Below are 21,060 nucleotides of genomic sequence, written 5' to 3'. Positions count from 1 at the left end.
CTTGATGTCTGTGTGCAAACAGCTATACTGCATGGCAGTGAAACATGGGCTGTAACAGCCAAGGATATTCATAGGCTTGAAAGAAATGAAACCAGTATGCTTTGCTGGATGTGTAATGTCAGTGTTCAACAGAGTGTAAGCATCTTAAGAGAGAAAAGTTAGGCATAAGAGGCATCAGATGTGGTGTGTTAGAGAGATGACTGCACTGATATGGTCATGTGATGCGTATGGACGAGGACAGCTGTGTAAAGAAGTGTCGATCTCTAACTATGGAGGGAGCCTGTGGTAGAGGTAGACCCAGGAAGACGTGGGACAAGGTGGTGAAACATGATTTCTGAACTTTGAGCTTCACAGAGGCAATGACTAGTGACCGAGACCTTTGTCGATGTGTTGTGCTTGAGAGCACCTGTCAAGTCAAATGCACTGTGCTGGTAGCATGTAAAGAACACCTTCTGAGTGTTGGACCTCAGGGAGGCAAAGTGGCTGAGTTCCTTTCGAGGTTGGGCCTCACGGAGGCATAATAGCAGAGTTTACTTTCGAGTATTGGGCCTCATAAAGGCAATGACTAAGACCTTTAGCATTATGTTGTACTTGAGAAGAAAACCCATCAAGCCAAGCAAAATCGCATTCATGGCAGATACTGGTGTCATACAAATAGCACCCATGCCAGTGACACGTAAAAGCACCCATTACACTCTCGGAGTGGTTGGCATTAGGAAGGGCATCCAGCCATAGAAAACCATGCCAAATCAGACTGAAGTCTAGTGCAGTCTTCCAACATACCAGCCTAGTTAAACCACCCAACTCATGCCAGCGTGGGCAACAGACATTAAATAATGATGATGCATTTCTTTCAGTTTCTGTCAACCAAATCCACTCATAGGGCTTTAGTCAGTCTGCAGTTATAGAAGATGCTTACCGAGGTATTACACAGTGGGACTGAACCCAGAATCATGCGGCTGGGAAGCAAGCTTCTTACCACACAGCCACACCCATCTATTTCTCAAAACAGGTGCTTCACTTCTTTGTACACTGTACCAAGTGGATCCCTTCTTCAGTGCAAGTTTCCTGCTATGCAAGTATGCTATAAAATTTTTCAGTTCTATTAACAATGATATCAAAATAAGCATCTGTGGCTGTTATCAATAAGGATTTGCATTTTACTGTTAAAACTTACATTAATGATGGAACTATTGTTACTGGTACATTATCACATTATGATAGATCTATGGGTTTATCTCAAGGTCTTTGAATAATTCTGAAAAAATACTACATTGTGAATAAAAAAACATTTATACAGGAATTGAGAGCTTTAGCAAAATAGAAACATATCCTCATGGGTCAGCCCAAGGCCATTAGTAGCAAAAGGGAAACTTTTTAACCATGCAGAGCAGTGTAGCTAGGGTGTTTGCTCCCTTGGGCAGCCTTTGAATTTTGCACCTCCCCACTTTCCCACCTTAATGCTATACAGGATTATGCAGCAGACCCCAAAATGCTGCCCCCCCATAAAAGCATCACAGCAGGCAGATGCACCCCACTCCCTGCTACACTATTGACTGCACAGCCATGTAATAAATTTAATCATTAATTAATGAAAATGTTGTGACAAATATTATCAGAAAACAGAAAATAAAACTACGTGCTTGATCTTCAGATGCTGGGCTTCACTGAGGAGGTAACAAAGAACCAAGACTTGTGGCAATTTGCTGTATTTGAGAAGACACATCAAGATAAGTAAAATCATGGCCATCCATATGTACAGGCAAGTCCTTTATGGCTATGGCCCTACTCCCTCTCTCACCTGAGAGGTCTTTGTCTTGCAGGTCCCAGTGCCATGTCAAATGCACTCAATCTGGTACCATGTAAAATGCACTTGTACCAGTGCCATGTGAGATGCACTTGTGCCAATGCCATGTAAAATGCACTTGTGCTGATGCCACATAATATGCACTGGTACCAGTGCCATATAAAATACACTCATGCTGGTGTCACATAAAATGTACTGATGCTGATAGCACATAAAATGCACTCGTGCTAGTGCCACAAAATGCACTCGTACCAGTAACACGTAAGAGGCACCAAGCACAATTAGTAATGTGATTGGTGCTAGGAAGGGGATCTAGCCATAGAAACCATACCAAAACAGACAATTGGAAGCTGGACAGCTCTCCAGCTGGTCAGCTTCTGTCAACCCATGCCAGCATGGAAAATGGCTGTTAAACAAACGACGACGACGATGATGATGATGATGATGATGATGATGATGATGATGATGATGATGATGATGATGATGACTTTATGAAACTGTTTAAGTTTAGACATTAATATAAGTCAGTTTGAAGTTTCTTACCTGTCCATAAAATCATTGAGATATTTAAAAGCAACTGAATTATGATTAGGCCAGGAAGAATCTATTAGTAAAAGGTCTTCTTCAGACAGATCTGACATTTCTTGTTGCTTGGTAACCTTTGTAGAACTAGTGGTATTTATTCTCTCAAACCTCGTTTTATAGATGTTTCTTTCACGTCTTTCAAATAAGGGAAAAAAGAGAAACAAAGACTGGAGTTCATACAAATATATAATCAAATGCATTCATTAGAGTTTGGAAGAACTCATACTAAAAGCTAAGTGGAGGCTAGCATATCTCATGTAGTAACCCTACCAAAACAAGTTTAAGTAACTAAGGTTTCACACAAACCAAACAGAAAAACTGTAAGCTCTTATGAAAGCTAAGCAGGCAATTCTGAAATAAAATCTGATTAAAAATGAAATGGAAGTTTTTAACACTGACAATTCCAAACATAGTGACAAAGGAAGTATTAATACCAAAAGGTAAAATATCTACCACTTAAAAGTAGATGTAAAACATTAGAACACAGAAATACTGTGATATTTACCACGAGAGAAAACTGTCATATGGTTATATGGGGCATAAACATGTTTTCATCTTATTAGACCTCATCAGAATAAGCAATGAATTGAAATTTGCATACATGCTATGAGAGGGAATAGCTTGCATTTCAGTAAATGTTTTACATCTTAACTTCACACTTTTTTTTGTTTTTAACTATAAAATATTATAAGCTTAGTTCTCTCCTCATTATATATTATATTTATGTTTATGACACAAGAAACACAGTGTACAGAAAAAAAATTACATTTGGTTCTTAAATTTGCTTTGAATTCAAATATAATATGAATGTTGCCCTACCATACATGAACTCTCTCTCTCTCTCACACACACACACAGTTGTATGTTTAATATGTTACTAGGAAAGCAGATTAAGACACTAACATATATATGCATGTTCATGTTTATGTTTGTGTAAATGTGTTTGTGCATATATTGTATGCATGTGTGTATGTATGTGAGTATACACACACACACACACACACAAGCATTTAAGATTAAAGTACATTTGCTAGTACCACATACGGCAAAGAAAGATGGACAAGTTGTTTATATATAATTATAAATCTGCATGTGCAATATGTATAAGTGTATGATTAATCCTTTTGATACCAAACCACCCAATACCGTCCATGGACTTATGCTATAAATAGGATCATATTTTAATATGAACTAAATTAAAACCTTCCGTGGAAATTTCATAATTTATGTCCCAAACTCCAGTTTAATAATGATAAAGTTATTTTACTAAATTCTTCATTATTACCATAATTAATTAAAGCAAACGCAGTGTATTTTAACAAGAATTTGATTAAGAGATTCACTTCAAAATCACACGATTCTGTAATCATTCCTGCTATGAAGCACTTTCTACTCTTGCCTTGGTGGCTTTCAATTCCTTCACTATTAATGGAATTGGTAAGCAGAGCTTTAAGATCTTGCTGTACAAGATTCCTCAGCTAAAATTTGCAAACATTTGGGTCAGTTCTCTGATTGGAGGATAACTACTCCTCTTCTTCTTATCCAATTCAGAGGAACTTGAAAAAATACAATGATAGGTACCACCTTTCCCTTCTTGACCAAATAATAAATATAAAAATAATAGAAACAAAATACTCACATTCTTTCCTTCAGCAACTTGACATTTTGGTAGTTCACATCTTCTGCTTTAGCTTTAAAATCAAGGTAGGTTCCTCGGAATGTTGTACATATTTTTTGAGCCCATTTCAGATTTTCTTGTGACTAAATGACAAAATTGAAACATTAGATTGCTGTTTAGACCATGATAGCTCTGACTTCATAAAGGAAAGTAAGCTGAGCTTCTGTGAACACTTCTTTCAGAGCAAGGATGAAGTTGTGAGTCAAATATTAATGCGGAAACTAATACATGGAAAGCAAATTAAGAGTTGTTCTGCCAGAACATTTATCAACCAACTGAATGAAGATTCTGGTTTATTGAAGAGCAACCTACTAAAAGCAATGGCAGTGAGGAAATTTTGAAGTCTGGTGGTTGATGGTACCTGTCTGTGGGCAACGTGGTAGGTAGGGAGCTCTGACTCAGTAAATCTATAATCAGTGGCATTTTAACCATGTTGATCACATCCTTTTCTGGGACATATGCATCTAGGACTACATTATCCAAGAGTGTCTCTCCCGTTTCAAGTTGATAGGGTGTGATTTGAGAGATATTTATTTGGTTACTATTTTTAGCTGGTCAAGCAACTATATGGAGGCTCCCTCATTGGATATTCAATGTTTGATTTAAGACAGTAACAGTAAGATACATTTTATTTGTGAGATTCATAAGAAAACATCTTTATCCTTTAATTTTGATTCTCATTATATCTGAATCTCCTCAAGACAATCAATAAAACATCACAATTCTTAGATTTTCAATATTTTCCAAAGTACTTTGAGAGATGGAACTTGTGGTAGAAGGAGATTCATGAAGAGATGGGATAATATACTGAAGAACGACCTCAGGACACTGAACCTTATGGAAGAGATGACAAAGGACTGAGATATCTGGTGCCTTGCAGTCCTCAAGAAGACATGTACTCCCCAGAAGAAGTGTTAATGCTGCTCTCCCTACTAAAGAGGATCAGCTTGTAAGAGCCCTGTGCCAGTGCCACATAAAAATCACCCATGCCAGTGCCAGCACCATGTAAAAAGCACCTGTTTTGGTGCCACATAAAAAGCACCCAGTAAACTCTGTAAACTGGTTAGCATTAAAATGGACCTCCAGTTATAGAAACCAAGCCAAATCAGACTGGAACTTGTTGCAGCTCTCCCACTTGCCAGCTTTGGTCAAACTGTCCAACCCATGCCAGCATGAAAAGTGGATGTTAAATGATGGTCATGATGATGATGAGTGGATTAGATTTCAAATATTTCTTCTCCACTAATTGTTAGTATAATTTTAGCTATACATGATACATAACCTCCATACGGGGGGGGGGATACCCAAAAGTAACCAGAAACATTCTCTGTAGGACAAGCCTATTGTAGTTCAGGCTTCCACCACTAGAAGCCACTTCATATGACCCTCAGGCATCAGTCTGCCAACCAGCAGCATTGACTAGTCATACTGTCATGTTGTGCGTCTTTGTTTTGCAGCACTTCTCCCCTGTTCCTTGATTTTTGTGATGGCTGAAATGAAGGAACAGTCTGCTTCCATGAAATTCTGTTTTCTGCTGAGAAAAAGCAACAGCCAAGACAGTTGTCATGCTTCAAACAGCTAACATGGAACCTACCATTAGCAAAACAAGTTTACAGGTGGTTTTCATGCTTTAGGAATGGCCTCTTGTTGCTTGAAGACCAACCTTGTTCAGGGCAACTATCATGAAAATTTGTGAACTGATTTTGGAGGACCATCGCTGAACAATTAACACACTTGTTGATATGACTGGTATGTCCTGGAGCTTCTGCCAACGAATATTGAGTGAGAAATTGTGAATGAAAAGAGTTGCAGCAAAATTTGTGCCTCACTTGCTTGTGGAAGATAAAAAGCAGCCATGACTGAATGCATGTCATAAACTGAAAGAACAGTTGGAAGTTGATCCAGACTTTTTTCCGAAGGTCATCACTGATGATGAAAGTTGCTGCTATGGCTACAACCCAGAAATGAAGCAGGAATCAAGTCAATGGAAGCATTCAATGTCACAATGCCCCCAAAAAGCATGTCAAGAGAAGTCAACGTCAAGACGATGCTGGTTTGTTTCATCAATGTGAAAGGAATTGTCCATACAGAATTTGTTCCTCCTGGTCAAACTGTTAACCAGACATTTTACTTGGCAGTTCTGAAACGTTTACAAGACGCAATGAGAAGAAAACACCATGATCTGTGGCAAAGAAGAGAGTGGTGGTTTCATGACGCCAATGTGCCTGCACACACTGCCTTGAGTGTGTGCAATTTTCGACCAAAAATGGCATGACCCCATTTACCCACCTTCCCTATTTACCCAATCTTCCTCTCTGCAACTTCTGTTTGTTCCCCAAAATGAAAAAAAGTTCCTAAAGAAAAACGTTTTTCAGATGTAGAAGAGGAAGAAAAAAAAAACGACCAAGACGTTAAAAGGCATCACTCCGCATGAGTTCCAGGACTACTGGAAAAAGCATCTGGATGAATGCATTGTTTCTAATGGAGAATACTTTGAAAGCGATGAGTGTAAACATGTAAAGCTAAGTAAATAAAATAATATTGCAAAATTCCATATATGGTAAAAAAAAAAAAAACCTTTTGTTTCCCAACAAACATAATAGATGTTGCAGTTATAACAAAAAACAAGAAAGCAGGCTTTTCATGGGTAAATGTTACAAACTTTTCCTATAGAAACAGATGGAAGAAAAGTTTAATTCACTTACAGTATCTGGGTCTTCAAGAATGTTATCATTAATCATGCTTTCTGCTTTGTTTATAAGGAAATTACAAAGTAGTTGAATGGTTAGGCTGAATTTACTTTTCTGATGGCAATACCTTTAAAATCATAACAGATTAAATGGAATCAGTTAAGTTTATAAATAATCAAACAGCTTTTAAGAATTGATCAAACCAAAAGGAATAAGTTTGCTTTGCTAACATCTCTGGTAAATAAAAGAAGATGGAAAGTTATTTCGATAAGATTGATTAGAAGAAAAGCAAATGAAAATCTCTTATAGTTGGTATTGAACAATTTTAGTGAAGATTGAAGAAAATGATTTAATCATTAGCTTAAGACAGCTGGGGCTTTTACTTAAGTTTGAACAATGTTAAAATCTTTTCTTATTTCCATCGGATATCCAGTTAATTCTTGTTTTGCAAATAACTATAATATGTATGCAAGATCTTATAGATGCCATCAGCATTATCGTTCAATGTCCACTTTTCCCTGCTTGCATGGATCAGAAGGAATTCCAGTGAAATACATTTTTCAGGGTTGGATGCTGCTTCCTTTCACCAGCCCTCATCTGTTTCCAGACAAATTAATATTTCCCCATGACAGAATATGTTTCACAGAAAAACTGGAAATGAAGGACACTGCTTTTATGACACTGATGACAGAGACACACACACACACACACACACACACACACATTTCGTTTATATATATAAAACCACTCTCAACACACACACACATACACACACATTTCGTTTATATATATAAAATTACTCTCAACATACACACACATATACACATGGCTATGATGCTCCCCCATTACTCCTGCTCATAATCAGAGATGCACATATTGTCAGCCACTAAGGTACATGCTCAAGTGGTTAACGTCAAGCAACTGACAAGCAAATCTGTGGTATTGAGCAGAATATTTACTATAATGATATTTCTGCTTCAGCAATTCAGTGCTGATTCTGTCTGAAATATAATGGAAGATAGGTCAGTTTCAAAACATTCATGTCCAGGTGACTGACAAAAGCAAAGTTTGAAGGGAATAGTAGTCATTTCCTTTGATTTCTATCTAGAAGCAAATAGGAAATAACACTGACCAAAGACAAAAAAAAATAGAAATTTTGTTACACAATGTAATCGGCCAGCTTGGTCATAGGTAATCTGTGGCTAACTAATAATAAAACTTTCTCAAATGGAATTCAGTTCACATTAAACACAAATCAATATCAAGATGAAACAGCAAGAGAAAATGTTGTTCTAGATATATTTTGTAGAAACAATGGCACAACATGGTTCTAAGACAGTTGTGTACTGGACATTTGCATCCCAGACAATTGCATCCCCAGACAATTGCATCCCCAGACAATTGCATCCCCAGACAATTGCATCTCTGGACAGTTGTGTCCTTGCATTATTTTGAAATTTTACTTATCTTTTTTCAGGTGTATTTTTTGTTTATTTGGAATAGTTGATTATCAAAGCTAATTGTAAATAAACACATTTAATAACTCTAAACAAGAGAGTAAGTAATAATAAATATCTATAAAAGGAATAAAAGAGATAAAAGAGTTTAAAATTTATAAGTTTATTTTAGTTTAAAAAATGAAAACAGATTAACAATATTAAAAAATATTTCAAGATTTTAAAATTATTGTAGTTTCACAAATAAATCAAAAGGTGTGAATGTTGTGAGCTATTCTTTTCAAGAAATTTATCTTGTTTTCAAGAGTATACTTATCTAAAAACACCATGATTCACTTAGTTGCAGTTTTATTTTTTTGCCGTACTAGAATTCCTCTTTGAAAGTCCCTTTTTTTTTCTTTAAGGCAATAGCCTCCTCCTTTTTCAGTGTCTCAATCAATTTCCAAATAGAGGGGTGTTGACACAATAAAGAATATTGCAAAGCATTGTGCAATCCCTCTAAGATGATCTAGATCTAGGCATCTGATTTATTTATAACCCTTTCTCAAACATTCCAAGACTCAATAGAAAAAATTGGTTCCATCCTTGTCCCTCTCCGGCCACTTGCTTGGCCAATGTATGTCATTTCAAAATAGACAGTAAATTCTGGAGGCAAATCACAGTCATCGGACAAGTCAATAAAATCGTTGACAACATCAATTAAAGAGAGAAATGATAATACAGAAAAACACCTAATTTTCAAATTTTATACCTCCTCTCTATACTGTTTTAATCCTATGTCATAGATTTTCTTAAAAATAGACTTAGATAAATGGAAGAGACATGAACTTATTGTTACTTCTGGAAACTTTTCTACAAAACCTTTCTGAGCTCCTATTTCAAAGATTGTCAACAAAGAATTTGGATTAAGTTGCAACAAATATGTGAATAGGTGAACATATGTGTCCTTTTTCTTATCTGGAAGAAGGGCAAAAGCTCTGGGTATACTAATTGTACTTTATTGGATATGAATGCAATATAGCTGAAAATATATTGATGGACTGACTTTAAAGGTACCATCTGCTGCCCAGTTAGGAAAATTTATCAAATCTTCTAAGCCATCTTCCATCACAAATATTAGTATTCTATCCTCGTCATCAATGCCAGAGTCAAATGCAAGGAACTCCTCTCCACTTGCAAGGAAACAGTAAGATTCTGGTATCTCAAAATTATTCCTTCGCCATGGAATTGGTGTTGCATCTTGTGATTTTTGTCTCTATCAACATACATTTATTCCCATTGATGGTAAAGATGGCATGTGGTTAATTGAAAACTGATCTTTATTAGCGATTGTAGCTCCAATAAGATTTCTTGCTGGTTCGCATACTGAAATTGAAGTAGTTTTTAAGCGTGACATAACTTCTTGTGCTCTAACTTTAGCAGCTGAGGATCCATAGTCATGTTCATTACATTGTGCCGTGACTGAGTCATTCACTGTATGTATTCTTGCTTTGCAACATTGCTCTACACATCTCTATATGTTTTTGTTTCATTGGCATTTTTCTTATGATAGTGGTAGCTGTAATTTTTCTCATCAAGAAATATCTTTCCACCAGTGTTAGATTTTATTAAATCCAGGATGTATTAGACGTTCACAGTTTGTACTGCTCGAGTTAACTAAAATGGATAGCTTAAATTTCTTTTGCTTTAAAAATGAATATACCTTTTGTGTTGGTGTACAATTATGGTAACTACCTATTTGATTAATGAGCTATAACGAGCAATTGTTGGAAAGTATACTCCTCAAAAAATAAGTGTATTAAAAAAAGTAAACAGGCATAGCTGAGTGGTAAATAGCTTGCTTCCCATCCACATGGTTCCGGGTTCAATCCCACTGCATGGCACCTTGGGCAAGTGTCTTCTACTATAACCTTGGGCCGACCAAAGCCTTGTGAGTGGATTTGGTAGATGGAAACTGAAAGAAGCCTGTCATATTTATACTTGTGTGTGTGTGTGTGTGTGTTTGTCCCCCCACCATCACTTGACAACCGATGTTAGTGTGTTTATGTCCCTGTAACTTAGCAGTTTGCAAAAGAGATCAATAGAATAAGTACTAGGCTTACAAAGAATAAGTCCTGGGACCGATTTGTTTGACTAAAGGTGGTGCTCCAGCATGGCCACAGTCACATGGCTGAAACAAATAAAAGAATGTAAAACATTTTTTTATGATAAAAAATTACCAGAAGTACGCATTTATCCAGGGACTCATTCGTCTAGGGATGCAAATGTCCAGGGTTGCAATTGTCTGATATGCAGTTGTCCAAGATGTAAATGTGCAGTATGCAATTGTCTGTCCACTGGCACAACATTAAGTTGACAGCAGGTTATCTGTAAAACTTATTACTAGTTGAAATCATTTTGCTTAAGTCTTTAAATTCAGTCAGGAAGACAAAAGCTGCATGATTATAGAAGAAATGATATATATTATAGGCATAGGCAATGTTGTGAGATTAAGAAGTCTGCTCCCTAAACAATGTTGTCCTGGGTTTAGTCTCACTGTGCAGTACCTTGGGTAAATATCTTCTACCATAGCTCCGAACCAACCGAAGCCATGTGAGTGGATTTGATAGTCAGAAACTGAAAGCCTGCTGAGTGTGTGTGTGTGTACATATGTATGTATGTATGTATGTATGTATGTGTGTGTGGTGTGTGTGTGTGTGTGTATGTACATATGTACGTATGTACGTATGTATGTGCATGTGTAATTATGTGTACCCTTGTCTTGACATCATGATCGTAAATGAGCATTGCTGTCATACAAGCAATGTTGTTCCATTTCAATCTTCTGTGAAAAACATGTCTAGATATAACCTTACCTCGAGAAAAGGTAAGGGTTGGTGACAGGAAGGGCATCCAGCATTAGGAAATCTGCTTCAGCAAATTCCATCTGACCCATGCAGACATGGAAAAGTGGATGTTAAACAGTGATGATATTCTTTCAGGCCAAACTAAAAAAAAAGGGTCTCTGCAGCTTTGTTAAGCTATACATAAAAATATTCAGGAACAAGAGTGTATTGTTGTATTGTTTATTTTGCTTCAATCAGCTACGCTGTGGAGGTGAGTACAATCAGCCATTTTAATTCCCAGACTTCTTTCCTGCCTAACCAGGAGTCCCTTCTCCGTGGACCAGCTTGCTAGCTAGCCCGCAGTGAAGGTTCCTGTCTATAGTTTGTCTGTTATGAGTCCACAAGCAGTGCCTTACATCACCTCTGAAATATTAAGACTAACTGAATGTACCAACTCACTGTTGAGAAATGCGAAGAAAACTATTATTATTGCTACAGAATTAGTAACCTTATAAGGTGGCAAGCTGGCCGAAACATTAGCATGTTGGGCAAAATGCTGAGCAGTATTTCGTCTGTCTTTACATTCTAAGTTCAAATACTGCCAAGGTCGACTTCGCCTTTCATCCTTTTGGGGTTGATAAATTAAGTACCAGTTGTATACTGGAATCGATCTAATTGACTGGCCCCCTCCCCCAAAATTTCAGGCTTTGTGCCTAGAGTAGAAGGGAATTAGTAACCTTTTATAAATTGTTGACTTTCATAGCTGTTTCTTTTTATGAAATATTTGAATAGCAAATATCAACTGTTGATTCTCTATTTTGTACATTTTAACTATTTTGTATTAATAATTTAGATTCTCTTTAAAGAATATGAGGCGGTATCAAAAACTTCCTGGACTAGTTCTGTAGCACACCTACAGATGGCAGCACATGGTTGCATGCACATTGAGAGTAAGCAGAGACCTTCATGAGGCAGTGTGCTGAGTGACATTGCTGTGTTTACTTTGCAAGTTGTGAAATTTCTGTTTTCATGATCACATGTCCACAATTTTTGTCATGGACAGGATGATGGAACAAAAAGCCAACATGAAATTTTGTGTTGAACTTAGGAAGTCTGCTACAGAGACATTGAGCATGCTTCAGCAAGCTTACAGCAATGAGGCAATTGGTCATACACAATGTTTTGATTGCCATGAGTGCTTCAAAAGTAGAAGAACATCATTGGAAGACAATGAGCGATCTGGAAGACCTGCCATGAGCATCACCATGACAATGCACCATCACCAAGCTCTCCTCACTCGTGAGTTTCTCACCAAAAACAACATGGTGTCACTTGTGCACCCACCCTGTTCACCAGATTTAGCACCTGCAGACTTCCATCTCTTCCCCAAGAGGAAAATGCAACTCAAGGGCTGCTGTTTTGACATTGTTGTTGAGATCAAGAGTGACTCACAGAAGGTCCTCGACTTGCTTATGGAAAACAACTTCCAGAACAGATTCCAAAAGTAGCAGAAACACTGGCACTAGTGTATTGCTACACAAGGTGACTGTTTCAAAGATGATGATGCTAAAACAAAGGTAAATAAGTTATTTTTTATTAGACATAACTAATCTTGGAACTTTTGATAACTTTGTATGTACTAAAAGTAAGCATAAGAATAAATACTTAAGAAACAAACAGAAAGACAAAAGCGTACAGGTGTGGCAGTGCGGTAAGAAGTTTGCTTCACAACCACATGATTCTGGGTTCAGTCCTATCGTGTGGCATCTTAGGCAAGTGTCTTTTACTTCTCATCATCATTTAATGTCTATGTTCCATACCTTCAAATATGGTACATTTCTTGGTTAAGGATATTTATGTATTCCTATCAGCAATCAACTATTTACATAGCTAAAGTATTACCATTTCAAATTGCCCTATAAACAGCACATCAAACAAACTTTGTACTACTTCTATCTTCTCAGTCAAAATATGTGATCCCAAGTTAACATTACTTTTGATAGCAGAAAACTAATAATCCTGCTCTCAACACTCCATAACGTACCACAAAAAATTATGAAATCAGGTTCTTCTGTTTCAATCAACTTAATTTTGTAATTACAAAACTACTGATAGCCTAAGATTTTTACATTAATATTTTTTAATCATGCATTTTGCCTGAGTCTGTAGTTTTGGTTCACTTAATTTGATGAGTAATGATACTTCCTTAGGGATTGCTCAAATTCTCTTTCAAAGCACACTCTACTGTCTCAAAAAAGAGAAAGTACCACATCGGACAAGGTAGTCCTGGATTTACTAAAATACGGAATAGTCACAGCTAGAACAAATTTGATCATAACACTACTGGAACAAAAGTGACTTGGGGTTTAAACAATAAAAACGATTAACAAGTGGTTTGTTGATGCAATACATACAGTGTGAGTTGATGTGATATGATTTGATGTGATATAATTTGGAATCCTCATCCCACAACTCAGCTGAGTTTCACTCATCAGAATTATCAATGGAACACTAAAATGACTTACGTTGAGTGCGACCACATGAAGAACAAAGCTTTCATCAATGATTCAAAATATAATAGAATCTCTTCTGGTTTTGTGCATTTCTCAATTTTGTTACAGCATCTCCACAAAGATTCAAAGTATGGTATGACTGTTTCACATATTTCAATAACCTATTTAAAAAATTAATTAGAGTTTATTGGCCTTAATTTTAAACAATTCTGAGTTCAAATTCTGCTAAGGTCAACTTTGCCTTTCATCCATTCAGGGTTGATAAAATCCATATCAATTGAGCACTGGGGTCAATCTAATTGACCTATCCCTCCCCCCCCCCAAAAAAAATTGCTGGTCTTGTGCCAAAATTTGAAATCAACATTAAACATAAGCATTAACCGAATCAGTGACTTTATTTTGTCTAAATTTTGCATTGTTTAAATTATTTAAACTTTTTAATTTTAAAATCATTAAGAGATGCAATGAAAAAGGTGTGCCATTACGACATAAAAAAAAGAAAAATCTAACATTTTGGGCTGTATCTTTTGTTAATCAGAGTTGTTTTTTTTTTGTGGTATTGAATAGGTAGACTGGGAGGAGAGAGAGACTAAGGAAGATTATTGAAATCGCCTTGTATCCTGCAAGACAGAAGGACATCCTTACTACTCTATATTATCTCCAGTCAGTAAGGACAACATGATTAATAAAGTAGATTGAAGAAAAGGTGATTGCCAAAGATGAATGAGGGTGAGATGTAGAAGAAGAAAGAGTATAAGGACAGCAAGAGAGTGACTGAGGTAAGAATGTGTGTGAAAAAGGATAGGGAGACACTTGAGGAGTAATAAGAGTAATAAAGAGATACAGTAAAACTAGCATGTAATAAGAGAGAGATAGTATGTAGTCAGAGATAAGAAATTTTTGAGATGGTAAGTAAAACCATTTGATAATCACAGGACCAACTCAGAGGGATGGGTTAGTGGAATTGTTGGAGTCTCTATTGGAGAAACTGTGCTGTATGCTGTGTGTTCAGAATCCCATCTAAACCACCATTTTAGTGAAGTAACCTCGTGCAAATGGACTAATAAAACAACACCACCACCAAAAAGAAAGCAAAAAAAAAAAAAACCACACTCAAAAAGTCTATGTCCTTGTACAGATTCGAACCCCAACTGTAAAATTATCAGTTTATGGTCATGAGTATGCTACAACTGCTTCAAACAGACAACCTAAAAATCAACCAATCAGCTTGAAGCTATGGCATGAACAACATCTCCAATGATCTGGAGATTTGTGCCCCTTTTCCCTAGTTAAGCAGTCTGGCGCCTAAATCATGGCAGAGACCACTGCTAGCATTCAAGCAAGACAGATCACAGCTCTCACCCAAGTTTAACTATTTGCGGTAGATTTGTATCTTTGCTTTTCACTTTTCCTGATAGCTAATGGCTAAGCCAACGCAGTAAAGCTATTCCTACTCACTATTCTGATAACTAATGATTCTGTGATAATTTATGTATGATACATGCATAAATTTTCTATCAATAAAATCTATTGTTGAACATTTGCAAGTTTGCTTTTGTTATACTTCATGCAGTCTGCTTGATCTTATATTCAATTAAAAAGGATCACAGCATTAATCCTTCCCACAACCAGCCACGCAATGATCTTCAGCAAATATAGATATAGCAGCTCATGACATCCTTATTGAGTAGGGACAACCTAAGGACAATAAAGTGCTCAGACAGATGATGGTGATGATGCTGTTGATGTTGATGTTCACAAGGAGAAGGAATGCACAAAAATTATTTTTAATACCAACAAGAAAATTAGCTAATATAATTAACAATTATTTTCTTTCTTATATCAATCAGCATAATTAAATGAAGATTACCATTAAATACTTAACAATTTATCCAAAATAACGAACAATTTCTTAATTCGAATTTCAGGTGAAATTTAAGTAAAGGTTCAACAAATTGCTCCATACATAGGTTTTACTTTATGTAGAATGCTAGAGCATTAAAGAAGAAGAAGAAGAAGAAGAGGGAGGAGGGGAAGAAGAGGGGGGAGGGGAAGAAGAGGAAGAGGTGGTGGTGCTCCTGCTGCTGCTGCACCATTTCTGCCAGAAATTTGGAAACAACATGCTGTACTGCTTGGCATTCACACCAGAAGCTCCAATATGAACATTTCAGAGTGTTTGGACGTCGATCTGAGGACAGTGCAGAGGATTTGGAAAGAGTTGGATGAGTCTAATAGTGATTACAAAAGTATAGCAGCTCGGAAAACTCACTCTGATCGTTCTAAGAAAAGAACTCCTGAATTTGTTGGTGACATCCAGACCATGATTGACAACGATCTCTCCAAGTCAACCAGGTCCATTGCCAGGGACGTCTGAGTTAGTTTTTTATCAGGCAGGTAGTGCATAAAGGCATTCAGTATTTTTCATACAAGATGGGAAAGGCCATTTTTCTTATCCCAAGCCATCACGGACAAGAGGAAAGACCATGCTACGAAGTTTTTGAACAGACTCAAGCATTCCCTCTGTCTGAACATGCTTTGGATTTTCTCAGACAAGAACATTTTCTGCTAGGATCAAACGGTGAAGACACAGAAAAACCGTTTGCTTGCCATGTCCCCAAAACATGTACCAAGACTGATAAAATTCAAACATTCAGTCAACATGATGGTGTTTGGAGTGATCACTAGTGATGGCGATGTTATGCCTCCATTCATCTTCCCACACAGCCTCACACTCAACATGGAGGCCTATATATATATATAAAAATATATATATATAAAAATCAAAATAAGCAACACGGATTTTAAAGATGATTGCAGTACGCATGTTTTATGCTACTCCATTTATTTAAGTAACGCAAGCATTACATTAAATGCAATATGTAGAGCAATCTTCAGCTGCACGAAAATGCAGAAAATTACAGTAGAATAGACATATTATAATTGTGGCAACATTTCAAATCCAAGTGGGAGGAAGAATAATGATACTACTAATAATTATATAAATAGAAGTGAAAATAACAATGACAATAGAAATTATGAGGATAATAATATGCTTAGTCCTACCAACCATAATTTTAGCCAACAAATAGAATGCAGCAGTAATGATGTTGTGGTTTTAACTGAAGTTGATGATAGGCTCAACTCCAATGAAAATAATAGGAATCAGGGACCTAGTTCATATAATATCAATATGCCTACTGTTGGAGGAATAATTCTAACTGATTGCACATCAGGAAACGAGTTAAATAATGATGAAAATGATCAATATATACCTAATAGTAGAATTGAGGAATTGATAAATAATATTAGTGTAAATAATTGTAATAATAACAATAGATATTAGAAATAATATAGGTGGGGTTGATAGCACCACTATGTGCAACTTCAGAAATAAGTCCCATTGTCCCTTATTAGGAAATTGTTGCACCCGTAACGTAGTGTACAGATGCATTATTAGTACAATAACCAAGAATTATATTTACATAGGATGTAGTATTAATGTGAAACAGAGAATATATAACCATAGGTCCTCTTTTAGATTAAGACATAAGGCAAATAGTACGACATTAGCAAGTAAAATTTGGGAGTTAAAAGATAATGGTATTAATTTTAGCCTTAAATGGGAAATTATAAGAAAAGCTCAACCTTATAGAAATAATAGATATGGATGTGAATTATGTTTTATGGAAATATATGAAATTTTTAAACTTAGAAATAATCCTAATCTAATCAACAATAGATTAGACCTTAGGGTATCGTGTGTACACTGCTCTACTCGCACTTTTAAATTTTTTAAAAAGTAGTTTATAAAGTAGTTAAAATTATCAAAATATAGTATTTTAACTTCTACCATGGTCATCTAGGGCTATTAATTAGCACATATTTTAAATTGGAAATTGAACCTTTATAACATATATTCCTGATCTCTCACCTTAACATTTAATCTACTTGTGATAAATAAGATTTCAACTTTACTCCATAGAAGATTTTTTTCACACCACTTCTGCTAATGCTGTTAGTTCTCAATATGTATCTTAACCCTATATAGCTTATAAGAATAGGAAATTTTGGTAAATATATCAGTTAAAATGAGATGACAGCATTGACTTCATTTTTGATTACTTTATACAACCATTTATTCACTGCACCCTACCCATACTAGCATGGAAGACAGATGTTAAACGATGATGATATATATATATATATATATATATATATATATAAATCAAAATAAGCAAGTTTTACTTTATTTAATGCTTGACTTTAAAAGAATCATTATTATTACATTATTCCAGGGCTTGCAGCAATAGTGTCTTGTTTATTTTGTATTTTTAACTTAAATAAATCTAATCCTTATGCCCAAAATTAATCTAATCCTTATTCAATTAATATTCTTTAATTAGCCCATGTTAATCTTAAAACAAATTCATGACTAATGAAACTTTTAATCAATCATCATGTTCCTGTATTGGATGTCCTTGTTAATTCATAATATCCTTTTTCTTTTTTTGTCCCTTAAACCTTAATAAACCCATTATTATAAACTATATAAATCCTATACTAATTTTTCTTCACATTATAAAAATAAAGCTTACATTTTATGTGTCTTCAAAATAGTATTATTATATATATCAGCTAAAATTTTAAAATCATTTAAAAAATAATTCAAAATAGTTTTCATGAGCCCAATATACATAATATCCTTAGACTTTACACCTTATCTATAGCCTCTGAATTCAATACTGACATTACTTCATGATTTTTGTATAAACTAATTACATTACATTTTATTATTATTAACATAACTCTTATTATTAAAATGTTGTTTTAAACTAATATTGATATCTGTAAAACAATACTGATGCTCTATTCAGACAAAAGAAAAAGCCCTGTTTGACCTATATACTTAGGGTTTAATTCCTCAACATTTTGATAGTAGTAAAAAAAACCCAACCTATAAGAGTGTTGCCACTCTGACCAGAGAAACCTTTATAACCATATCCTTTATAGCCATGTCCATGCATAATGCTTACACCTTCCCTTTCCTTAGAAGTGTACTATTACTACTAGATAAGAGACAATAAAATCAGAGACAGTTAGAATTTCTGCCTAGAACCAATTACTAGCCTGATAGACTTGGCTATGTCAAGATGGATTTTTATGTATTCTTCCTCCCACTTGGATTTGAAATGTTGCCACAATTATAATATGTCTATTCTACTGTAACTTTCTGCATTTTCGTGCAGCTGAAGATTGCTCTACATATTGCATTTAATGTAATGCTCGCATTACTTAAATAAATGGAGTAGCATGAAACGTGCGTACTGCAATCATCTTTAAAATCAGTGTTGCTTACTTTGATCACCTCGTTTTTGGAATGGTTTTTGTGTAATACCATACCATATTATATTCTGGTGCCTAAACATAAGTACCATATTCAATTTTGAATCTAAATCTAAACCTTTTATTTATATATATATATATATATATATATATATATATATAGTCCACAGGTGAGATCCAGAGATTCTCCATATATACAACACTTAGACTCTAATGTGTTTACAGAGGATCAATTCCACAAGATAAAGAATGGCTATAAGAGAGATCAAGTTGGGTGGGTATAGAGGCAATTATGCAGATAAATAAATTAGACACATTAAATATATTAAATTGGGTATGAAATGCAAAATATGTACATGCATGCAAAACGAGAGAAAGCAGAAGGTGGAGACTTTCAGATGATGAATTTTTAAGTATAAATACATATGTATTTATATTAATAAGTCCAACTTCCAGTTTGTACTCTGCATAAGCTGGACCTATCAATATAAATATCTATATATTTATACTTAAAAATTCATCATCTGAAAGTCTCCACCTTTTGCTTTCTCTCATTTTGCATGTCTATGTAATATATACATATTTTGTATTATATTTTATATATTTAATGTGTCTAATTTGTTTATCCACATAATTGCCCCTCTTTCTCTCTCATGTGTGTATGTGTGTGTGTGTGTGTGTGTGTGTGTGTGTGTGTGTGTGTGTGTGTGTGTGTGTGTGTGTGCATGCGTGTGTGTACAGAGCTAGAGAAAGAGAAACAGGGAGAAACAGACAACAAAAACAATAAGGTGTTTGAAGCTAAAATTAAGTCACATATTGAAATTAAAAGTTCCCTTCAGTGGAATCAAACCTACATCTAGGAGACAGCAATGTTTACACTTCTTAAACAAACAACCGTGCTTGTGCTCATGGAATTCATTTTAAAGAGAAAATGACTCACTTGGACAGCTTGTTTTTGTATATAAATGATGGCAGCAACAAAAGGACTGTCTACTCTTTGAAGAGTTTCAATAATCTTCTGGTTAATTGGTAAATGGAGTTGAGTGAGAAATGAATGCAACTTTTTTAATTTCTCATTCCATATTTTCAATTGATCTTCGGGTGTAGGGCTGATGCCAAAATTAGTCAGCAAGTCTTTGTCAGGATCATGTAATAATATTGTCTAAAATAAAATGCAAAGAAATTAGTTAAATATTGTCACTGATACCTTTTTTTTTTTTTATGCTAGTCATTGCACTCTAGCCAAGCAACCTTAAAGAGAGCCAATCAATTATATTGACTCCTGTATTACTTTCATAACCTTGGAGAAGGACAAAAGCAAAACTAAACAAGTATTGAGGGATGCAACTGAAACAGATGGAACTTATAGAAGAGGGAGCCCTAGGAAGACATGAGATGAAGTATTGAGGGCTGATCTCAAGACAGTGAGCCTTACAAAGGAGACGACTAAGGACTGAGATATCCGGCACATTGCTGTACTCAAGAAGACCCATCTACCACAGAACAATTGATGCCCATGCTGGTGCAACATAAAAAGCACTGGTGCTGGTACCACATAAAAAACACCCAATACACTCTGTGAAGTGATTGACATTAGTTGTAGAAATCATGCCAGAACAGACAATGGAGCTTGCTGCAGCCCCTGGTTTTACCAGCTCCGGTCAAACCATCCAACCCATGCCAGCTTGGAAAATGGATATTAAATGATGATGATGATGATGATAAGGATGATGATGATGGTGATGATGATGATATTGATAACAGATAGAAATATCAAATTTTTACCAGGTGTAGCTGTGAGGCACAGACATGGCTGTGTGGGTAAGCACAGGGTTTCAGGTTCAATCTCACTGCAGGGCACCTTGGACAAATATCTGTCATTTTATTCATGAAACAGAAGGTTGGAGGGAGAGAAAACTTAGCATTTCTGATTATGTAAATATAGTACAAAGGTCAGTAAACCTCTACTTTGAACATGCTGTAATAAAACTAGGACTCATTTGTGTTACAAAAAAATAGTGAAAGCAATGCAGTATGAAAAGAAATGCAATTAGTTCTTTGATAGAAACACCAAAAATGTGAACTCATGACTCTTCGTGGAGGAGGGCGATGATTCCAGGATTGAAATTTAAAGAGAGAAATGAAGAGTTTGATTGTGGCTG

General features: G+C 35.6%; 1 protein-coding gene across 1 annotated transcript in view; it reads right to left on the bottom strand.

Moving 5' to 3' along the window:
- LOC106883723 (dynein beta chain, ciliary) overlaps window positions 1-21,060 on the bottom strand; it is a 362,109-nt gene that overhangs the window by 301,066 nt on the left and 39,983 nt on the right. The window contains exons 6-10 of the mRNA XM_089364269.1: window positions 19,839-20,060; window positions 13,568-13,716; window positions 6,776-6,887; window positions 4,032-4,153; window positions 2,351-2,527 (exon numbers count right to left, since the gene is read on the bottom strand). Coding sequence (XP_089220395.1) covers window positions 2,351-2,527; window positions 4,032-4,153; window positions 6,776-6,887; window positions 13,568-13,716; window positions 19,839-20,060 — 782 coding nt within the window. The remainder of the gene's footprint in view (window positions 1-2,350; window positions 2,528-4,031; window positions 4,154-6,775; window positions 6,888-13,567; window positions 13,717-19,838; window positions 20,061-21,060) is intronic.

The sequence above is a fragment of the Octopus bimaculoides genome, chromosome 16 (assembly GCF_046866305.1).
Source record: "Octopus bimaculoides isolate indiv1 chromosome 16, ASM4686630v1, whole genome shotgun sequence".
Lineage (NCBI taxonomy): Eukaryota > Metazoa > Mollusca > Cephalopoda > Octopoda > Octopodidae > Octopus > Octopus bimaculoides.
This window is presented reverse-complemented; position numbering and strand designations above follow the sequence as displayed.